The sequence below is a fragment of the Nannobrachium achirus genome (assembly GCF_963921795.1).
Source record: "Nannobrachium achirus genome assembly, chromosome: 3".
Taxonomy (NCBI): Eukaryota; Metazoa; Chordata; class Actinopteri; order Myctophiformes; family Myctophidae; genus Nannobrachium; species Nannobrachium achirus.
This window is the reverse complement of record NC_137812.1, coordinates 477,959-502,500: the sequence shown is the minus strand read 5'-3', so window position 1 is coordinate 502,500 and position 24,542 is coordinate 477,959. Positions and strand designations below refer to the sequence as shown.

The window sequence follows — 24,542 nt, the reverse complement described above, 5'->3', positions numbered from 1 at the left end:
TGGTCTCCTACTATCTGATGGACAAATAGAAGAAGGAAGAGACACGTCCATTCTTTTTTGGTCCGGGCCTAGTTGTTTACATTTTGGCCAGGCCTTTTTGCTAACATGCTACACACTTCAGAGAAACATTATTTTTTTTTCAAGAAAAAGTTGACTATATAGCTTCTTTAAGTAAAAAAAAAAGTGAGTAGACCACTGCTGTTCACTAAAGCGCATTTTCCACAGTCCCAACACCACACCACTCCACACCAAACCGCCCACTTGTGTCAGGTTTTCCACTACAAGGAACTGGGTAGAGTGGTGTGAAAGTGGTACTAAACGGGGTACTATTTAGTATCCACTCAATACTGGGTGCCTTAACTCATTTTGTGCTCCAGACATGAACGGGTTAAAATGTACAGGCTGCCTCTCGCAGGCTCTGTCCGCGGCCAGTCTCTTATTTTGAAGGCCAGAAGTCGATTGCGCAAACAATTCCTTCTTGACGTCATTTACTTGACGACGGGAAGTGATCATCGTCCCATGTGGGTGCAGTAATGGCGGATCGTTGCCTTTCAGCTTGTGCTATTTTAGCGAGAATCTAATGCCATCCTTGGCTTCAAAAGTGTTTTTTGGAGAAAATGGACATCAAAGATGAGATAGACCGTCGGCTTCCATGTTAAGGAATCACTATTGTGTGCACGTGGATGTGCGATGATGATGAATCGGCGAGTCCATCCGTGCCAGGACTTTCCAACGGACCGTACGGTAAGCTTGCCAGCTTTACTGTATATACAGTATTTTTCACGAGTATTCTCGGGATCGGCTACAAATGGTTTAAAAGTGACGTATACGCACTGCTGATACTGATTTGTCGGAGAATCTGGCTCACTGGCTGAGCTGTGTCTTCATAACAACTTTAGACAGATTTGAGTTTGCAGTCATGGCTGCAAATCAAATATAAAAGCAACGCCTGTTTGTTTTATAGGCTATATCTGTTTATAAAGAGGTCGATTATAGGCAGAATTGTGTTCCCCAGCCTTGCAGTTGAGATTCCACGAAGCACCAAGAACATAACCAACACAAACAGTGGACATACATCTATCATTGCGAGTCGAAATAAACAGCGGCCAATGCGTCGTCCATCCGTTATTTTATATAGATCTTTAGGTCTCCTGTTTGTATTTGTAACTGCATGTGTTGAATGGGCATGTATGCTAGCGCAACTAGCCTCTACATTCTAGCATACTTCTTTGTGTAGTTTGGCCAATAAAGTTATTATTTGACCTTGTTCACCCCAACGTTAGTCATCGCTATAGTTGTAAAGACTCGATGAAGACCTGTGTGAGTGTGTGGCATCTAAAACATTGTCCACCACATCTCTAAAAATAATTAGCGCAAGTTAGCTTGTGTTTACAGAGAAAGATCCTATCCGTATGTTGAAAGGGGCGTCGATTTCTTTCGGGAGCAGAGGGGAGGAGGGGCGGAGGGGAGGAGGAGGAGAGGAGAGGGGGGGGGGGGGGGGGTACTGTAGTGGAAAACCTACATATAAAAATAATAATAATAATAATAATAATAGCTTGGATTTATATAGCGCTTTTCTAAATACCCAAAGCGCTTTACAACAGAAAGAACAACAACTTTATTAGGAAAAACTTTAAAAACAACAAATACAAATACAGAAGAGTTAAAAGTAGAGCAAGTACTAGGGAGGCATAGTTTGCCAGACCTCAGCTGGGATATGCTATTTTGAAAAGGTGAGTTTTTAGTGAAGCTTTGAATGAGGGGAGGGAGGGAGCGCTTCTGAGGTGGTTGGGGAGAGCGTTCCAGAGGGTGGGGGCAGAGACGGAGAAAGCCCTGTCCCCCCAGGTGCGGTACTTGGCTGTGCGGGCCTCCAGGAGGTTGGCTTCACTGGACCTGAGGGATCGGGTTGGGATGTAGGGGTGGATGAGATCAGAAAGGTAGGAGGGAGCCAGGTTATTGAGTGCCTTGAAGGTGGTTAGCAGGATTTTGTAGTGTATTCTTTGTTTGACAGGGAGCCAGTGCAGGTCGTGAAGAACAGGGGTGATATGGTCTCTGGAGCGGGTACTGGTAAGGAGGCGGGCGGCGGAGTTTTGAACGTGTTGTAATTTGTTGAGGATTGTGGCAGTGGTACCGTTTAGGATGCTATTGCAGTAGTCTATCCGGGATGTAACAAATGCGTGGATGAGTGTTTCGGCAGCTGTGAATGTCAGTGAGGGACGGAGGCGGGCAATATTTTTGAGGTGAAAGAAGGCAGTTTTAGTGATCTGGTTTATGTGGGGGCGGAATGAGAGGGTGGGATCAAAAATGACACCAAGGTTACGGATGTGAGTGGAGGTAGATACAGTGGAGCCATCGATGCTGAGAGTGAAGTTCTGGGTGGAGCGGGTGAGGGAATCTGGGCCGATGATGAGGATTTCTGATTTATTGCCATTAAGTTTGAGAAAGTTTTTTTGCATCCATGTTTTGAGGTCTGTAAGGCAGGTGGTGAGGGTGGAGAGGGTGGCAGCGGTGACAGTTTTGGTGGAGAGGTAGAGTTGAGTATCATCGGCATAACAGTGAAATTGGAGATTGTGGTGGCGGAGGATCTGACCAAGTGGAAGTATGTAAATGATGAAGAGGAGGGGACCAAGTACAGAGCCCTGGGGGACACCGTGTGTGACTGGGGCAGTGGAAGAGTGGCAGTTGTTAATGGAGACAAACTGGTGACGGTCGGAAAGGTAAGATGTTAACCAGGAGAGGGCAGTGTCGGTTATTCCGAGGGAGGACTTGAGGCGGGAAATGAGGATGGAGTGGTTGATGGTGTCGAAGGCGGCTGAGAGGTCAAGGAGGATGAGGATGGAGAGGAAGCCATTGTCAGCGGAGAGGAGGATGTCATTGGTAACTTTGAGGAGAGCCGTTTTAGTACTGTGATTTGTGCGGAAGCCGGATTGAAATGTTTCGAAAAGGTTATTTGAGTCCAGGTGTAATTTCAGTTGGGAGGCAACAGCTCTTTCCAGGATTTTGGAGATGAAGGGGAGATTTGAGATGGGCCGGTAGTTGTTAGGGGTGTCAGGGTCAAGTCCGGGTTTTTTGAGAATGGGGGTAACGGCAGCCAGTTTAAGGGCAGGTGGGATGAGACCGGTGGACAGCGAGGTGTTGATGATGTTGGTGATGTATGGAGAGAGCGTAGGGAGACATGCTATGACTAGGGAAGAGGGTATTGGATCGAGGATGCAGGTGGATGTTTTCATGCCAGAGGTTATGGAGGAGAGATCAGTGGTGGTGATTGTGGTGAAGGTGCTGAGGGGCTCACCAGAGAACAGCGGGGGGACAGGTTCGGGGTCTGAGGGGTCGGTGGAGGGGGTGGCCAGTTCGGAGTGAATGGTGTCAATTTTGGACTGAAAAAATGTTAAGAAAGATTCACATTTACTGTTGTCAAATGAAGAGGTGGTGGTGTCCATAGGTTTGAGCAGTTTGTTGACAGTGGAGAACAGTGTTTTGGGGTTATTGCTACCGGACTGGATGATGGAGGAATGGTGGGAAGTACGTGCACTGCTGAGGGCTTGTTTATATTGCTGCTGGTGAGAGTTGTAGGTTTCGGAATGGACAGTTAGACCAGTTTTATTGGCAAGCCGCTCAAGCTGGCGGCCCTTCTTTTTAAGCTGGCGGAGATGGTCAGTGTACCAGGGGGCAGAGTGGGTGTAGGAGACTGATTTGTTTATGGTGGGAGCAAGCTGATTGAGGCATGTGGAGAGTGAGTTATTGTAGTTGTTGACAAGTTCAGTGGGGGAGGCATTGAGAGTGAATGAGGAGTCCGGAAGGGTATCAATCAGGAGGGAGGAGAGAGAGGAGGGTTGGATAGATTTGAGGTTGCGGAATGTGATGGAGCGTTTCAGCTTGGTGACGGGGGTGGGAATGTCAATATCCATGGTGAGGGCCAGATGGTCAGAGATGTGTTTGAGAGTGTTGCCGGAGGTGGTGAGATTATTGATGGTGTTTCCGGTAGTGCAGATCAGATCCAGGGTGTGTCCTTTTATATGAGTTGGGAAATCAACGTGCTGGGTAATGTTAAATAAATTTAAAATGTCCAGGAATTCTGTGGCAGGGGGAGAGTTTGCGGAGTCTATGTGGAAGTTGAAGTCACCAATTAAGAGCAGGTATGTGGAAATAGCACAGAGGTGAGTGAGGAAAGTAGAAAAGTCAGAGGAGAATGCTGGGTTGGGTTTGGGGGGGCGGTATATTACTGCAGTGACCAGGGGTTTGGGTCCAGATAGTTTAAACACCAGGTGTTCAAATGAGGAGGAGGATGGAATGGTGACAGGGCTGGTTTTTATTTGCTCACGGTGTATTATGGCCAGGCCGCCGCCACGTTTGTTGTGGCGTGCTTTGTCCATAAACATATCCAGGGGGGGTGCATTGGTTGAGTGAGAAGTAGTCCTGTGGTTTTTGCCATGTTTCTGTAATGCAAAAGAAGTCAATATTATTGTCCGTAATAAATTCACTGAGAATGAGTCCTTTGTCAGATAGTGCGCGGGTGTTGAACAGAGATATTTTGAGAGTGGAGTGGAGTTGAGCAGGCAGTGGAGCTTTGAGCAGTGGCTGCAGACAGGCAGAGCGCACGTGTAGAGTGTTGTTGTGATGACGTAGTGCTGGGGCGGAGCGTTCAGTTGTCCAGAGTGAGGGAATAGTAGAATGATCAGACCGGGAGTAGAAAAACTTTCTTCGGGAGCTTCGGTGAATATATTTAGTGCGCCGTAACAATCCGTGTTGTTTGATGACTGTGATGAGGGATGGAACGATGATGTGGTTGTTGAGTTTGACGAGTTGTGAAGTGGAGTAATGAAGAGGCATGTTAGCCGAGGTGGACGATAGCCTGGTGTTGTTAGCCGCTGGTCGCACAGTTGTTGACCGGGCGAGATGTAAACACAGAAACACCAGGGTGATCCAGGGCATGGCTGGTTCAACGGAGAGAAGACGGAGGAAAAGAAGTGCAGGCTATGGTAGCCGCTAACTCCAGTGACAGCACGGAGCTGCTGCTGTTGTACGACTGACTGCCAGCTAGCCCTAAGACCGCTGACTAGCCAGAAGGATCCACTGACGGCGAGGAACTGACTGCTTGCTGCTGGCTGCCAGCTAGCCCTAAAGCCGCTGACTAACCAGAGCTCCGGGACGTTGGAATCAGTCCGTGTTCTCCGGGAAGGAAGACCGGGAAAGTTGCAGCGTTCCAAGGCGATGGTAGCCTGAGTCAGTGGACCAGCAGGTAGGAGAATGACATTAAAATAAATAAAGCGTCCGGCTGAGGTCTGGAGGGTGGATGCGGCAAGTGTTGAACTATAAAACACTGAGCCTAGTAAAAAAGATAAAAAACTGGATCACGCTAAAATTAAACTAAAAGCTCAGGTGGAGAAGCGGCGAACAAACAGACGCCAGCGTCCTCTCCGCCAGGCCGGAAGTATGTGGTGTGGTGCGGTGTCGTGCGGTGTTGTGTAGTGTCGGGCTAAAAACTGGTATGGAAAATGGGCTTAAATGTTTCCATAATAGTATGCTTTTGCTCTGCATCAAACGCAGCCCACACCAGCAACACGTAAGCGCAACACGTGTGACTGCTTTATCAATGCTCTACAATCTTTAAAGCTGTAAAAGCTCCGACTCCCTCGCCGTCAAGAGACCTTGCCTTTTGTAAATAAGAATTGCTTCTTAATGACTCACCTGGTTAAATAAAATAAGTATAATAAAGGGCAAAGAGTGAGTGTACACAATGACATGACATTGCATAACAATGTGTGCACACGTGCTTTGATGTGCCATGAACTTACTGTAAGACGCCAAACTTGTTCATGCTGCGTTTGAAGTCGTCTTTGAACTTGACAAACTTGCCCATGTTGTCCTCTTGCTCTACGGAGTGCAGGAGGGGCGTGTCCACGAAGGCGGGACAGAGGACGTTGATTCGAACGCCGTAGTCTCCCAGAGACGACGCGTCCTGGAGCCGGCATAGAGTTGAAGAATAAAGATACATTAGGTTAAGGAAATAAGGCATGCATGGTCTAGGACAGGGGATTTCAAAGAGGGTGACGGGGCACCCTGGGGTGCCGTGACAGCAGTCCAAGGGTGCCTCGAGATCATTTGATAATATTTGGAATGTATTTGGACACTTGAAAAAATATCATTTTGTATAATTTTAAACTTGAAGTACAAAGTTATTTTCAGTCAGTTCTAACCAAAATGGCTATCGTTTTCCTCACAACATAATCAAGTTTCAAATGTGTACGTCTTTTGGTAAAGCAAAGCCCTGCTTCATTATACAAGACTGTCGCACAAAACTAGTGAAAACAGCCAATCTACAAGCACACAATGCCTCGCGATGCGAGGCGTTGTGCGCTTGTAGATATCTTGTAGAAATATCCGTTTCCATCAGAATTGACTGAAAATAACGTTATACTTGACGTTTAACCACTTGAACCCTAGCATGCCTATTCTTGGGGGAAGGTTCACCAAAAATAGTCGATCTACAAGCTCACAACGTGTCACGTTGTGACGCATTCTGAGCCTGTAGATCTGCTATTTTTGGTGAAGAAAGTTGTCAACTTGTCGTAGATGGAAAAAGAACTCTTGTCTGTTTGTTTTACTAAGCATAGTGAAGTGAAATTGATGTAATGATATTGATGAATTCCAAATATTATCAAATTATCTCGCGGCACCCCTGAACTGGCATCACGGCACCCCAGGGTGCCCCGTCACCCACTTTGAAAATCCCTGGTTTAGGAAGCAAGTAAGGAGTTGAATACACCTCGTTTAACCCATTTAGGCCTAGAATTATTGAATGATTTAACCAGTGAAAAATAGCAGATTTACAAGCTCACAGCGCGGCACCGAGTGCCGCGCTGCGAGCTTGTAGATCTGCTATTTTTGAAAAAGTCGTGAAAATGTGTGTAAATCTTTGACTATATGTATTTTCAAAGCGAACGTTTGTAACTCAAATTTTGCTTCTGGGTGGTCCCTGGAACTAAATATTTTGAGATGGGGGTCCGTGGCCAAATAAATAACAGTTTGGGGGTCCTTCACATGAAAAGGTTTGAGAACCACTGACAAAGTAGTCTCTCAAGAACAGACTAACTGAGCTCCACTTAACTCATTGAGTGCCAATCCCGAACTAGTTCGGCTTTATTAGCGTATCGCAGAGTGCCGATCCCGAACTAGTTCGGCTTTAAAAAAAAAAAAAAAAAAAAAGAAATTTGAAAAAAAAAAAAAATATATATATTTTTTTTTGGACCCCATCAAATCTGGTGAACATGATTTCAATCGCGATTTTGCATGTTCCACCCCCATACAACCCCATCTAACATACAGGGCAGCCATTTTTGTTTACATAACATGTAAAACATAATGGCTATTATCTCAAGAATGCCTGAACGGATTTCCAATCGGATTTTTTTGTTTGAAAGCTGTGAACAAACTGCACAAATCCACTCCAATGCAATCCAGGATTGCGTTGGATTTTTTAGAGCTCATTCTTCTCTGTTTTTTTCCCATGCATGAGGTGTGCAAGGTTTAATCGAGGCTAAATTGCAGAAAATAGATCTTCTAAAATGCTTGGTAGCCAATAGCTAACTTCAAGCTAACTTCATCCTCTTCCTGTACATGCACAAAGGAAAGTGTTCAGGCATGTCATGGCTGCAGGGCTTGTGCATATACCAGCACTGTCTAAGTAGAATTCTCTGGTCATTGGGGCCCTCTAGTGGTGAAAAAGGGGGCACTCAAAGAGTTAAGTGAAAAGGACCTTTTCTTTGACGATAGCTGGCCAGATTGCTGACATAGAAACATAGGTTTTTAAAAAAAACCTTAGAAGGATTCAAAAGACACTCAAAATGCAAATTTTCACGACTTTTCAAAAATAGCAGATCTACAAGCTTGCAGCACTGTGAGCTTGTATATCTGCTATTTTTCAATAGTTAAAGCATAAAATAATAATACACTATAATGTGTACCCGTTCTAAATGGGTTAATGAAACACCTGGTTTTAAACAAACAAACAATCAATATTATATTACGAGAATATGCCCAAAACAGGTTGATGTTGATGTGGTTGGTGTGCGCGTTCGTGTGTGTGTATGTGGGAGTGTGTACTTCTCACCGCCATAGCCCTAGTGAAGCCGATGACTCCATGTTTGGTGGCAGTGTAGACAGGTTGATGAGGAGAGTGCAGGAACGCTGCAACCATGACAACAAACACAACGGGTCAGATTCATCAAGCACTTGACCACCATATTTTGAACGTACCGGCATTTCCGACAGTTCCTACGTTAGTGGTCAGATTCATCAATGTTTTATTGTGGGTGGTTTATGCGGGAGATGCATCGGGAGTTACGACAGGCTGACTTACCAGGGCTCAGAGCTTGCCTGTGTCATTAGAATGCTTTATTCTTCATGCTAAATGAATTTCAACAGTGCCAAATATCAAATAAAATATGTATGTGCTCATTCTGTCCAACATTTGCACACAAAAAAATATTAATAATAATAAAATAAGATGTCAAACAATGTATTGCTTTGTGCAGCCTATGCATAATATAGACATGATCAAATTCCATTCAAGTTCATAGACGTGTATACTGTAGGCATTGTTGTGCTTTTGAGACTAACGTGGATGTAGAACAGCCCCCCCCCCCCCCCCCAAAAAAAGGGTATTATGATTATACTAGGAGGAAGATTTTTTCCAAAAAAGTGCACAGAAAGAGTTAAAATTAGGTTCTTATGTGGCCACACCCACCAGTTCATTAAGTATGCCTGGCTGTCATGGTGGGTGGTGACCCAGCTGAAGTTAGCCACACCCACAGTGTTGGGTGAATGGTAAAAGGGGATGGGATGATTATATGATGTCCTTTTATCTGTGTTTTTGGATCGGCACTTTTGACCCACAAGTTGGCAGCCTCGAGGAAGAAACCCAAAATACAAAGGGAATACATAATTGCTCATAACAACCACACCAGGGGGTCTAATGAAGTACTGTCAACCTTCAAGAGTATACACATGAAAACCAGCCTCTTTAATGTGGTAAAAACCTTGGCATGTGTCATGTCGTCCTTTCATGAGCTTTAGGATGTGTCCACCACGTCTCAGAGCCCTCTGCTCCTTGCTATTGGTTGATTATATTGTTGCCGGGCAACAAAGTGACTCCAGAGAATGCAGTGCACTCAGAGTGCCGAGTTCACGTCCAAATGGATCTGATAAGTTCCCATGTGTCAACAATGATATCAGCCCTACACAAACACTGCAACGTTATCACTACACACACACGCACACGCGCACACACACACACACACACACACGCATGCACGCACGCACGGACGCACATGCGCGCGCGCACACACACACACACACACACACACGCGCGGACGCACACATGGACGCACACACGCGCGCGCACACACACACACACACACACACACACACACACACACACACACACAAAACAGACTCACGCGTGCCCAAACACGCACACAGAGGTATGACCTCAAGCAGCCATGTGCACATCATTCCCTTACCCACAGTGAGTAGGCTTGACCATGTTCAGTCATGTCCATGTATTCAATACATCTCTGGAATGACACACACACACACACACACACCCACACGTCACGCACACACACGTGCTTGCGCACACACACACACGTGCACACGCACGCACACACACACACACACACACACACACACACACACACACACACACACACACACACACACACACACAGTATACTGCTATGTTATCACTGCTGGAACTCACTCGCTTTGTCACGCATACACACACATGCACACATGCACACACGCGCGCACACAGAGTGTTATCACTCCAGATCAGTGTGTGATACAACTATGTTATCACTGCTGGAACTCTCTCTCTCTCACACGCACGAGCGCACACACACACACACACACACACACACACACACACACACACACACACACACACGCACAGAGTGTTATCACTCCAGATCAGTGTGTGTACAATGAGTACCATATGGTCGGTGTTACTGGAGGCTAGAATAACAAAACAAGCCTTGGACTGCACACACACACATCTGTACCCATCTGCACACGCTGCAATCCTCTACTGTACACAGCAGTGCTTCTCAAACATGTTTTCCTGTCAAGGACCCCCGCACTAATGTGTGTTTGGCCGCAGACCCTCCATCTGAAACTGTTTGGTTCCCAGGGAGCCCCATGCATGACTCGTGTCTCAATGTTTGCGATTTATCTTTAAAATAGAACAGGGGTTCCCAAACTTTTTTGTCTCAGGGCACCCCATTTTATTTTATCCGAGGCATCCCTATATTATAATTTGCACTCCCAGCACCTTATATTTATAGTAGGGCTGTCAGTCGATTAAAAATTTTAATCCCATTAATCGCATGATTGTCCATAGTTAATCGCACGATTAATCGCAATTAATCGCATATTTTGTATTTGTTCTAAATCTACCTTAAACAGATATTAATACTCATATCAACATGGGAGTAAACAAATAGCCTACTTGCTTTATGCAAATACAGCATATTTATTATTATTTGGAATAATAACAAATACTGTCCATAATAGGCCTAACAAACATATAACAACTTGAGAAAATATCTGCTTCCATTAGGACAGATTAATAGTGAAAGGACCACCGCTCATCGAGGTGCTGCATGCCTGAAGGTCTATGACCAAAAGCTTGCACTTTATTAACTGAAAATAAAGAACATGATTTTGCACACTTTTGAGTGTGCGGAGGCTCCCTTAAATCTTTCATTAGGACAGATTTAAAATAAACTTGGCATTCAATCACTAAACCTCAGCATCCCTATTCTAAGGGGATATTCACCAAAAGTAGCAGATTTAAAAGCTCATTACAAGATGCTACAAGAGCTTGTAGATCGTCTATTTTTGGTGAAGAGAGTTGGTTTATAAATATAACTCAAGTACAGTGCAACTCAGGGGTGTTTTACAAAGCAAGCATGAGGCATTAGAGGGTCTGAATTGGTTTAACTGAAGTAATATTGATACATTCTAAATATTATCAAAGTATTCTGAGGCACCCTGGACTGGTGTTATTGGGCACCCTAGTTCACTATGAGAAACCCAGCTGTTATGATGTAGAGAGTACTAGAGACACTGATGGCTCGTTGGAGATGTGGCACACAAGCCATAGTCAGCCAGACTTGCCGGATTTCAGCCGGATTTGGGCCATAACAGGGCCCAAACCTGTTTGCCACTGAGGCAGCCAACTGGTGACACTGCCAATCTTAACTGCTAACCACTGTATGTGGGTTCTCTGGCCGTTGTTGCAAGCATTTTGGTGGTCACTGTTAGCATGTTGGTGCGGGGGTCTGGGGAGGCAGAGCACTGTATAATAAAGGACGTCGTAGGCTACTATGTGCTCGTGTACAAGTTGGAGCGTGTGTGTATCTGGGGCTCGCGCTGTCCGTTTCGACGCTTCGGTATTTGATGCGCGCGAGCGACGCCGTGAGCGGTGATATTGTGGTTGTCTGCTGCAAAAATCTCCGCCGTTTTGTCTGTCTCATACATAGAGTTATGGGGTCTCATACTATGACTAGCCCTGCTGCTAGCCGCATCACACACTGACTGACTGTTGTCAGCGATTTCGCTTCCTCACTCTCTATACTACGGAGCGCACCGAGGCTCAAACATCAGCTGCGTTAATCGCACGTTAAAAAAAATATCGGCATTAAAAGGATTGTGAGTTAACTAGTTAATAGCGCGCTAAATTCGACAGGTATAATTTATAGCATACCTTGTATGTCCAAAACCGTTCCATTTTGTATTTATCATAAAATGTACTAAACTAGTGAAAACAGCAGATCTACAAGCACACAACCTCGCGAGGCGTTGTGTGCTTGTAGATCTGCTGTTTTCACTAGTTTTGTGTGACAGTCTTGTATGATGAAGCAGGGCTTTGCTTTACCAAAAGACGTACACATTTGAAACTTGGAGATACAAGGTTTCTGCCCGACAGTGATGATATTTTAGTGATTATGTTGCGAAGAAAACGTTGAGATAATAGCCATTTTGGTTAGAACTGACTGAAAATAACTTTGTACTTCAAGTTTAAAATGATAATAAATATTTTGTTTAAGTGTCCAAATAAATTCCAAATATTATCAAATGATCTCGCGGCACCCTTGGACTGCCGTCGCGGCACCCCAGGGTGCCCCATCACCCACTTTGAAAACCCCTGAAATAGACGATCTACAATTACACAACGTGGCACGGAACGTTGATGACATTGAAATTGAATCATTATCCCGCTGGGGACATTAAGTCGCTCAAAGCAGCTAATGTACAGAGTTGAGTACAGATGTGCCGATTGATCGGTGAGTGATCGTGATCGGCCGATAATGCCTCTATCGGCTTTGATCGGTATCGGCTTCGACGATCTACAAGCTAGATCAGCTATTTTCACAATGTTTATCTGTGGGACTGAATGTAACCTCAGCTTCAACTCCTACAAGTTGAATTGGATACTAAAGTACCTCAGCCTGCAATCTCCTGATGTGTATACTTAATATACAATGTCAATGTTTTGTAAGAAGAATCATGAAAATTTATAAATGCTGCTACAGTAACACAATAAATAGAAGAATTTATGGATTTGACGATCGGTATCGGTAGATACTGATTCCAGTTGATCGGTAATCAGTATCGGCTCCAAAAATCGCAATCGGAGCATCTCTACAGTTGTAGCCTGGCGTTGCTCATACTAATTCCTCACTGCGTGTCGGATATTAGTCTGGACTCGGGAGCAGAATTTTCATTTCCAAGGGGTGGTTTAAAAAAAATGTCAAGGTGACATGCTCTTAATTGCTCCCTCTGAACTTCAAAGGGGTTGTGAGCTGCGTTAATTGATTGAGCCATACAATTGTCAATAGCTCGTTAGTTCAATGAAAGCATCAAAGACTACGATCTGTTTGATGTCTGTAATAGAGTGGAGGGGGGAATGTGTTTGAATACACACAGACTCGCCTGATTGGCTAAATGGTTCTGAACCAGTCCACCACCACCACCCTGTAGACAATATGCCTTCCAGTTGGTTCCAAGATTTCTAGCAGAAGTGCTGTGTTTAACGGACGTTACGTCATGCGGTGCGGGTCTGTTTACATTCCCCAGCGAAAAAACTAAAATAGATTGTAGCTCTTAACTCGCTCTTAATAGGTGTAACAATGCTTGAATCAATGTTTTTGTTTGTATATTGTTTATTGCGAGCGCAACCGACGGAGCAGGAGACGTAGACCAGATTTTTTTTCGTGCAGGGAATATGTTTGCAGGAACACCGCACTGTGAAAAAAATACAGCTTCCGGGAAAATTCAGCCCCACCTCCTAGAACGGTTTCTGCCTTATATTGTCACCAGGCTTTTCTCTTCGCAGATGAGTAAGCCTGGCTACACGAGGCTAGTCCACCACCCACCACGTGCCCTAAGCCTACAGCCATGATTGGCTAGCCCTTTCTGAGGGCTGGTGGAAAAAGCTTATTTAATGTGAAGGGCCAGACTACTACAGTTGAGTACATCAATTCAAGGCAAAAAGAAGAAAGGCAAAAACAAATAAAGTGTCCATTACATTCACTGTCTCACTGCGTCTCTGCATTACAACACATAATAATAACAGTTATCAGTGTTATGATAACCAATCAACACAACTTGTCCATTCGGTCAGTGCAAAAGTGTGAGGGCTCACAATGAAAAACAGATCTGATGTCATCAGAGGTCAGAGTGTTTGTAACATCTATTTAGGACTGATATTCATCTGCCTAACCCAGGGGTATTCAACAGGGGGTCCGGGGCCCCTAGGGGGTCCTCAGAGTTAAAACAGGGGGTCCTCCAAATCTTTGTGTGATTTCTTTTTTTATACTAACCACTTGAACCCTAGTGTACTTATTCTGAGAACTTTATCCAAAAATAGCAGATCTACAAGCTCACAATGCCTCGCGCTGCGAGGTGTTGTGAGCTTGTAGATCGGCTATTTTCGGCAAAGAGCTTTGGTGTAGAGGGGAAAAGAGCAGACTAAGTACAGAGTGATATACTGTGGGTCAAGTTTACTAAGTATAGACGGTTCAAGTGGTTAAATATCTGAAAAGACACACTGAAATGAATCCAAAATACACTGATGATTGTGCTGTCAAAAGATGAAACTAAATGGAATCTATGAAAAGGTTGTGGGGGTCCCTGCTTCATCTCTCTCTCAACTAAGGGGTCCTTGGCCTGAAAACGTTGAAGACCCCAGGCCTAACCCATACACTTTTCTTTTTCCTTTCTTTCTTTTTTCTTTACCCATCCATCTCAGAACAGCTAGGCCACAAATGCTTTTTGAGATGTTTCAAGTGATCCAGAAAGGGATGCGGCTGCCATACAATTTGTGTGTGGTTTGGTAATTTGACTGTAAGGTCAAAAGCACAGATTAACCGACTGGCTCGGATTGTATTGAAGGTGATGGGTGTGAGGGAGCACCCCACCCTTCAAGCAATCTTTGAGGAAAATGTTAAGAAAGCTAAGAAAATAATTGCCGACCCCTCTCATGTCCTTCATTCAGAATACGAACTGTTACCCTCTGGTAGACGCTACAGAGTCCCAGTTAAAAAAGACATCTGAATAGATACAAATACTCATTTATTCCCATATCCGTTACTCTGTTAAACTCAGGCCGTTAGTGGGGTGTGATGACTCTAGTGTAATGTAATGTAATGTATGCACTTGACCTGTATGTCAGCACATGTGTTTTGCACTATCTATACTATAATTTTGCGAATGTCTGTCTGAGTGAGTGAGTGAGTGTCTGTCTGTCTGAAACAGCGTTTCTCCTCGGTGGCTGGAGCAATTGATCTGAAATTGCATCACCATAAGCATATGAACACACCTGACATAACTGTGAAGCCCGTTTGTCACTTTCACAAATCGTATGCTGTATATTAGCATTTTTATGCTGCATCTACTAGCTATTCTGCATCTAGCATGAGGTGCATCTATTCTGCATCTAGCTTGAGGCAAAATGTTTAACCAGCTCTGTGTGTGTGTGTGTGTGTGTGTGTGTGTGTGTGTGTGTGTGTGTGTGTGTGTGTGTGTGTGTGTGTGTGTGTGTGTGTGTGTGCAGGCAGGCGGGTGTGTGTGCAGGCGGGCTGGGGGGGGGGGGGGGGGGGGGGGGGGAACGGTATCTCTGTAGCCATTAAACGAAACGGGTATCTTACATTGATGCTCCTACATATTATCATGCAAACACAGTTAAAGTTACTTTCCATCCCTCATAAACTGTGTGCACAGTGCACACATCCCATAACCCACACACTGCACATCATTTCGGAGCTCATATCTTTGAACGGGTAAGGGCTAGTTATGGTGAATTGCCTCAATAAACAGGGATACACAGCTTGTGAAATCGCATCACCATAAGCATATGAACACACCTGACATAACTGTGAAGCCCGTTTGTCACTTTCACAAATCGTATGCTGTATATTAGCATTTTTATGGTGTATCTACTATCTATTCTGCATCTAGCATGAGGCACGTCTATTCTGCATCTAGCTTGAGGCAAAATGTTTAACCAGCTCTGTGTGTGTGTGTGTGTGTGTGTGTGTGTGTGTGTGGGTGTGTGTGTGTGTGTGCAGGCAGGCGGGTGTGTGTGCAGGCGGGTGGGTGGGCGGGCGGGCTGGGGGGGGGGGGAACAGTATCTCTGTAGCCATTAAACGAAACGGGTTTCTTACATTGATGCTCCTACATCATGCAAGCACCAGTTAAAGTTACTTTCCATCCCTCATATACTGTGTGCACAGTGCACATCCCATAACCCACACACTGCACATCATTTTGGAGCTCATATCTTTGAACGGGTAAGGCCTAGTTCTTTGTAATTTTTCTTTCTTTCTGTTTGTCTTGTCTTGTTGTATGTTATGTAGCAGCCTGCATGTCCAAGACAAATTTCCCTCTGGACTAAATAAATTAATCTTTAATCTTTAATCTTGAAAATGACTGCTTTCTGGGAAGGACTTTGGTAGACTTTTATTATGTTATTTAGCATGCCCAATACTACCAGAATCCATTGAAAAACCTTTTGTATCATTTTTTTAAGGAGTATACATTGACTCACCTATTGAGAACCACAGATTTATTAGCCTGGAATCCAGACTGATTTGCTATGTTTTTTGTTTCTTTTTGTTTTACTTCGCTACTCATACTCAGTCTGGCCAGGATCCTATTTGACTTGTATTTCCAAACGTCACCAATTGCGTAGGCAAGTCAGGATGTGATTTGGAAAACACTAGTCTGTGGTCTCCGTTGCGGACAAAAAACTCCTGTTGCATAATCAGTGTGCCAGGCCGTGGATAGTATCTATCCAGTCTATCATTCCATCTATCAGTCTGATTGGTTCATGGATTTCAATCACCCACAGGTTGAGAACCACTGATGTAAATCAACGCTCAGGGGATCAGGGGTTCCCAAACTTTTTTTGTCTCAGGGCACCCCATGAATATTTTTTTAATCTGAGGCACCCCAACATTATAATTTTCACTCCCAGCACCTTATATGTATAGCATATCGTTTTCAGGTGGAAACCTTGTATGTCCAAAACCGTTCATTTTGTAGTTATCATCTATAAAATGTATCGCGAGGCGTTGTGTGCTTGTAGATCGGCTGTTTTCACTCGTTTTGTGCGACAGTCTTGTATGATGAAGCTGCCTTGCTTTACCAAAAGACGTACACATTTGAAACTTGGAGATACAAGGTTTCTGGCCAACACTGACAATATTTAGTGATTATGTTGCAAGGAAAACGTTGAGATAACAGCCATTTTGGTTAGAACTGACTGAAAGTAACTTTGTACTTCAAGTTTAAAATGATACTAAATATTTGTGTGTCCAAGTGGCCAAATAAATTCCAAATATTATCAAATTATCTCGCGGCACCCCTGGACTGCCGTCACGGCACCCCAGGGTGCCCCGCCACCCACTTGAAAACCCCTGGTCTATATACTAGAGCTCATGGATGCTACTTCACCCCACACAACTGGAGGAAAGTTCACAGACTGAACAACAGAGAGAGAGAGAGGGAGAGAGAGAGAGAGAGAGAGAGAGAGAGAGAGAGAGAGAGAGAGAGAGAGCGCCCTTCCACTATCGTTGCTGTTAACACTTCCGATGCCAAAAATGTCCAGAAAAGTGAGGAGCATTACGGTGGTGCAGCGCCATGGCCCTGTTGGTTACCATGGTAAAAAGGTAAACTGCGGCGACCGCTGGTGAGAAAAAAAAAAAAGAAATGTCATATCCCATGATGCAACGCATTGTATCTGGCTGTCTCTGGATCTCCAAAACTCTTACTTATCAGGAAATAGGGAATGGTGTTACACCGTAGTTGGTTCAATAACCCACACACCTACTGTAACTAAACTGTCCTTCCACTGTCTGCCTTCCACTGTCTGAGTGTGAGTGTGTGTGTGTGTGTGTGTGTGTGTGTGTGTGTGTGTGTGTGTGTGTGTGTGTGCTGTGTGCACGTGTGTGTGTGTGCATGTGCATGTGCATGTGCACACTCACATGCATGCATGTACTTTTGAATATTTAAAGGACAAGTTTTTTTTTTTTTTTTTTTACAACAAGGGTTCATATTTTAGATTGTAATTAAAGAATATAAAAGATGAGTGTTAAAATTATTTCATTTACTTCTTTCTATTGTTTTAGAGATTCTTACATGTGGCTAAATATGTCATTTTACACAGAATAAGCCCATTCCCAAGATACAACACAAACTTTCATGGTTGGATGTGACTTATGGGGGCTAGAAGTGTTACTGTAAATAGCAATACAGAAACTGCTGGCTTATTGTGTCTAAAAAGACATAATAGCCACTTGTACGCATGCCCCCATGCTACACATGCCCCACGGTAAACGTGATAAAACAATAGAACGAAGGAAATGAAAACATTTCAACACTCACTTTTTCTTTTCCCTAATTACAATCTAAAATATGAACCCTTGTTGTAAAAAAACAAAGTTGTCCTACCCTAAATGTCGGGTCGGGTCCCTATATCAGGGCTGGGCAACCTTAGGCACAGATGCCAACATTGGCACAGGGGAGGGTGATCACACTGGTTGGTAGGTAGGTAGGTAGCTGTGTGTGTTTAAGCACGTAGCACAATAAGGGACCAGCAGTTCTGGCAATGTCATCATTAACAGCCAATGAGGGACCAGCATTCCTGGTGATGTCAGTGGTGATATCACTGGCATCGCCAGTGGTGATGCCAGTGGGGAGCGCACCTCATGGCGCGCTCTGCTGGCGCACAAGCAGGCCATGCATGGCCTACTTGTGCACAAGGCGCAAGTTGGCACCTCGACCGAGTGCAGTTTTAGTTATTATTATAAGGCTGGCAGAGCGGTTTTGCACTCTATGAAGTATTGACGCAGCGGCACCTGTGCATTCAGTCTGATGCCATAGTTCCTTTAGAAGATAACGGTAAAGTGGGTTCCAGACGATACGGTCACCGCCTCCTAGTAATACATTTTCAATGAGAGGCGGGCGGCTATTTCTGCCGCGCAGCGAAGTTTTGATGTGGCGAGCGGGCGCAGTCCCGTGAAAATCCCTGCGAGCGTGCTCGTTTGTGCATGCGTACATGGGCAGTGAGAGATGGATTGTGTTCATCTTTGTGAAATACCGTGTGGCGTTTACTCACTGTGCGAGTGTGTTTGTGTCTCACCGCGGTGCGGTAACCGCTGACCCAAGCGGCAGCCATAGCGATGACCCCGTATCGTGTGGAAGGCACTTCTGGCCTGAGCTCTCACACACTGGCACACAGTGGTAAACATTTAGGCAGCCTGCTCAAGACAAACACCATAGTATGGTCAATTTAAGTACCTTCCACACGATACGCATTCACCACTATGGCTGCCGCTTGGGTCAGCGGTTACCGCACTGCGGTGAGACACAAACACACTCGCTCAGTGAGTAAACGCCATGCAGTATTTCACAAAGATGAACACAATCTCTCACCGCCCGCATGTGCATGCACAAGCGAGCATGCTCGCGGGGATTTCACGGGACCGCGCCCGCTCACCTCGCCGCCCCAAAACTTCTCCACACAGCCAAAATAGCCTCCCGCCTCCCATTGAAAATGAATTACTAGGAGGCGGTGACTGCGTATTGTCTGGAAGGCACTTTATTCTTCGAAATTCGGACGGGCAATTAATTTAATATTTGGCAGTCAATCTATAAAATTACTAATCATTACATCAATTTTTATAAAAAGTATTTATGTATTTTCAAAATACAAAATACGTATTTGAATCTTAAATACATTTCTCTGGCCTGTATTTATATTTTGTATTTTGATACATTTTTTGACCCAGTATTTGTATTTTGTATCAAAATACTTTTCAATGTATTTTCGCCCATCTCTGTGTGTGTGTGTGTGTGTGTGTGTGTGTGTGTGTGTGTATATGTGTGCCATACCTGCCATAGAGGATACATTGATAATGACCCCTCCTTCCTTGCCGTACTCTTTGCTCATGTGTTCCAGCGCCAGGTACGTCCCCTTTATTACTGACGTCTGAAAACACACAGTGCATGATGGGTAAAACCCTGGCACCCAGCTAGAATATGCTGTGGTGGAAAATAACTAAAGTGCATTTAACAGTAAATAAAATGACTATAGTGCATTTCCTCATTGTCGGGTTGGAAACAATTTAAAATAGTGAAAATAGCCGATCTACAAGCACACAACGACTTGAGGTGCGAGTCATTGTTTGCTTGGTAGGTAGGTAGGTAGGTAGGTAGGTAGGTAGGTAGGTAGGTAGGTGATAGGTAGGTAGGTAGGTAGGTAGGTGAGGTAGGTAGGTAGGTAGATAGGTAGATAGGCAGGTGATAGGTAGGTAGGTAGGTAGGTAGGTAGGTAGGTGAGGTAGGTAGGTAGATAGGTAGATAGGCAGGTGATAGGTAGGTAGGTAGGTAGGTAGGTAGGTAGGTAGGTAGGTAGGTAGATAGGCAGGTGATAGGTAGGTAGGTAGGTAGGTAGGTAGGTAGGTAGGTAGGTAGGTAGGTAGGTAGGTAGATAGGTAGATAGGCAGGCAGGTGATAGGTAGGTAGGTAGGTAGATGGGTAGGTAGATAAGTAGGTGATAGGTAGGTAGATAGGTAGGTAGGTAGGTAGGTACAGTAGGCAGATAGGTAGATAGGTAGGTAGGTAGGTAGATAGGTGAGGTGCAGTGTGGTGTGTATTAGTACAGAGTGGCATTTTTATTTTACCAGGTTAACTTGTATGGTCTTCTGCCAGTTCTTCTCATTGTTGATGCCAGCATTGTTGATGACAATGTCCAGACGCCCAAACTCATCCACTGTCTTCTGGAAGGCTTCTGAAACAACAGTGCCAACGGACAGGGTTCAATACCATGAACCATCTTCTTGTTCTCAATACGTGCATGTCATTCTGAACCTTTTTCTGTCATTCTAATGCCTATGTAATCTGCAGAAACTGATTGTTAATTTCTTGTGTAAATTTTGGTTTATTTATCAGTTCATTTCAGGGTTGCGTGTGGGTGCGTGTGGGTGTGTGTGTATGCGCGTGCGCCACGTGTGTGTGTGTGTGTGTGTGTGTGTGTGTGTGTGTGTGTGTGTGTGTGTGTGTGTGTGTGTGTGTGTGTGTGTGTGTGTGTGATGCAACAGCGCCACTTGGTCACCAGCGGTATTGCAGCTCATGCTCAGGCTACATACACACAGGCATACACACACGTTGTGACCACTGCTTAACAATGGGTTTTGCTAAAATCGGCCTCCTGGTGGCTCTAACAGTAGCTGTTGACAGACAGAATGACGAACGGAAACACACACGAGGACAGACGGACAGAGTACAAAACATAGGCTATTTTGGTCTGGCAGAGAATAACCCATCTAAAAGCTAACAACGTTGTGAGATTGTAGAATGTAGATCTGCTATTTTCACAATTTCTGAAAAATGTTGTCCCATTTCCTGAAATGTTTTGGACACATGAGAAGGCAAAACAAAAAAATAAGGGTAATAATAATAATAAGTGTAATAGAATAATAATAATAACTAGAAGTATTGTTCCTACGAAACAGTGTGGGCTTGCTCGTAAAGAAATAATTAAAAAAAATACTAAAATAAAAACAAATAAATAGCTTTTTTCCTTCATTTCTTATGTTTGCCAACGTGACTATATTCTGCAGCGTGCTAACTGTCATGTGAAGCTCAACCAATACTCCAGCTAACACCACTCCCAGATGTTTTTCCGCCAATTGTACCTCATTGGCTAAGGGCCCTGCCTTTGTACTGTCTGCGGCGGAACTTGGTAAATAAATAATGAAGATAACATAGTGTTCTCGCCTTTCAGGCGAGCCCACAATAAAAGAAGAAGAAGAAGAAGAAAGAAATCTAAATGGAGGCCCCTGGTACAAAACTTTTTCAGATGGCGGTCCACGGCCAAATATTTAACACTTTGGGGGTCCTCGGCATGAGCACCACTGTAATAGGTGCCATGGCATTGGTCCGACATTTCATTGTTCCTACATCCCATTATGTACCCCTGTAATAAAGCCCAAGAAGTCCTACATCTCATTAGTCCTACTTCTCATTAGTCCTACTTTGGTTAGGGTTAGGTTTGGGCATAGTTTTACTGAGGTTAGGGTTAGGTTTTAGGGTTAGGTTTAGGCATAGTTTTACTGAGGTTACGGTTTGAGTTAGGTTTAGGCATAGTATTTTCACCAGGTTAACATTCACCAGATTCAGACTAATGGGATGTAGGAACATTGAGATGTCGGACCAATGCCATGGCACTGAAGAAGGAGCACGCACATCCAGAATGTCCTATATTTGACAGGTGCAGGACAAAAATGCATACACAGCAAGAGATGTCTGCACACTGTGCCTGTAGCTCCAAGAAGAAACGTTTTTTTAATGAGGACTGTGTCCTCATTAAAAGTGTTCCAAAGGCTGCTACAGTGTGCAGACTTTTCTTCTCTTGCAAATGCAGTGATGGAAAGTAAGTAAGTACTTACACTCAAATACTGTATTTAAGTTCAATTTTGAGGTACAGTTTGTGTTACTTTCTTCAGGATTTACAATTTCCAATACTTTTAATTCTACTGCAACTCGGAGGCAAATATTGTACTTTTACTCATTCTGCACAATGACAACTTTTTTTTTTTTTTTTAAGATTTGTTTTTGGGCTTTTTATGCCTTTGTTTGATAGGATAGGATAGTAGACTGACAGGAAATGGGGAGAGAGATGGGGAATGACATGCGGCAAAGGTCGTCCAGATCGGGAATCGAACCGGCGACGCCAGCAGGCATCATAGCCTAGTATGTGGTATGCGCCTTGACCATTAGGCCAGCAGGCGCCCCCCCAATGACTACTTTTACTGTTGGTACTGGAATATGTTGATTGCCAATACAGGACTTACTTGTAACAGAGTATGCGAGGCGTTGTGAGCATGTAGATCTGCTATTTTCACATATTTCCTCATCTAATATTTAACAATTTGGCCAATGTTTAATTTGTCATTTAGAAGCATTAAAAAGTCCTCAAATTGTCACTTTAGAAATGTGCAGATACCCTCCTTAAACTTAAACTTTATGTTGGTTTGTTTACTGTTGAGTGAGAAAACAATGTTGCACATTAAGTTAATCATCTGGGGACCCCCCAAAATAATGTGGGGACCCCCTGGGGGTCCCGACCCAAATGTTGAGAACCACTGGTTTAGAGAACTAGGGAGAAGTAGAGGTGAGGTCACTGTGCCCTGCATTGTGAGGAGGGGCCGGGAGTCTAGACTTCTTATCTTCTGTAAGAACAGAACATGACCTGCACACAGCTTATCACGGATTACCTGAACTCCTTCCTTTGCTACAGTAGGCGTCAACATTATGACTTGACCTATTTAGACCTGCTTTAGCTATCGAAAAATAGCAGATATACAAGCTAGTTACAATGCATATCATCACCTTCAGGTGAGTTTCAAATTTGTGCGCTTGCGGATCGGCTGTTTTGACTATTTTAAATTGCTTTTAAAAATAATAACAAAAAGGAAGGTTTTGGACATATTAGGTTTCCACCCGACAACAATATATAGCAACATGATTAAAAAAAGTTGTTTGTAGTGAGCTTATAGATTGAAAAAAAAAAAAAAAAAAAAAAACGAATTGAAAAGTAATGACGTAGTAACAAAGTAATGATTTTTTTATGAACATTTATTAAAACTACCTATCAAACAGACAAGGCCTCTCGTCCCCTCTGGGGGCCTGGGCCCCAAGTTTGGGAAACACTGGATATATTCAGTTTACAGCTTTTTTTTTTTTTTTTTTTTCCGTAGGTGGTTGTTTGCAGTTTGTGGCTTCTACTTGTTGATCTCACTGCTGCCGCCGCAGCTGCGCAGAGCTGTGCTTAAGTACCAGAGTATTTCCTATTGTCAATACCTTTACTTCTACTCCAGCACATCCTGACGTGGAAAAAGTACTCACATATTTTACTTAAGTAAAAGTATCAATACCGCAAAAAAGAAATACTTTAAGGGTGCCCTCACACCAAAATACCTATGAGAGTGGAATCCGCGTTCCGCTAATGCATTTCAATGAGAGTGAAGCGGTTTCATGCCAGCAGAGGATTTCTGCAAAAAACGCTCCCTTATCATTGAAATGCATTGGTGGAACGCAGATTCCACTCTCAAAGGTATTTTGGTGTGAAGGCACCCTTACAAGTAAAGGTCCGGAATGCAAAATGTATTTGAGTAAAAGTATGAAAGTATCTGCATGAAATTGTACTTAAAGTACCAAAATCAAAAGTACAAAATGTTTGTGCGACACGTTGTGAGCTTGTAGATCGGCTATTTTCAATCAGCCTAGGTATAAAATAGGGCTAAAGTGGTTTAATGTATGTTTTATAATATAATCATTTATATCTGCAAGGTAACAGTAACTAAAGTTTCCAAATAAATGTAGTGGAGTAAAAGTACAATATTTGCCTCTGAGATGTAGTGGAGTAGAAGTAAAAGTTTTAAAAATTGGAAATACTCCAGTAAAGTAAAAGTACCTCAAAGCAGTACTTAAGTACAGTACTTAAGTAAATGTACTTAGTTACTTTACACCACAATATATTTTGTAGTATTAGATCATTGTTACAAAACATACACTGACAAATTCAGCCCTATGATAAACTTTGTCTATTTGAAAATATCCGATCTACAAGCTCACAACATGTCGCTTTGCGATGCCTTGTGGCCTTATGGATCTGCTTTTTTCATAAGATGTTATACAGGTACATTAGGAATCTTGAGAACTGGGGCAGTCTGCATAATGAGCACTTTTACTTTTGGTAGCCTATACTGTTAAATATATTTTGATGCCCATAAGTTTGTACTTTTACTCAAGTCGATTTCGAATACCGGACTTTACTTGTAAACTTGAGTATTTCTACATGGTGGTATTGATACTTTTACTCAAGTAGAAAAATTAGTACTTCTTTACAGGTACATTTGAAATCTTGCAGAAAGTGTGTCCGGTGGTGGGAAAAGTATTCACAAGTGTGTAAA

The 24,542-nt window shown here is 43.6% G+C and overlaps 1 protein-coding gene across 2 annotated transcripts in view; it reads right to left on the bottom strand.

Annotated features, from left to right (window-relative positions):
- hpgd (15-hydroxyprostaglandin dehydrogenase) overlaps positions 1–24,542 on the bottom strand; it is a 49,856-nt gene that overhangs the window by 8,294 nt on the left and 17,020 nt on the right. For both annotated transcript variants that reach the window (XM_080721305.1, XM_080721306.1), the window contains exons 3-6: positions 20,250–20,356; positions 19,459–19,555; positions 8,111–8,187; positions 5,796–5,959 (exon numbers count right to left, since the gene is read on the bottom strand). In XM_080721305.1, the coding sequence (XP_080577431.1) occupies positions 5,796–5,959; positions 8,111–8,187; positions 19,459–19,555; positions 20,250–20,356 (445 nt within the window). The remainder of the gene's footprint in view (positions 1–5,795; positions 5,960–8,110; positions 8,188–19,458; positions 19,556–20,249; positions 20,357–24,542) is intronic.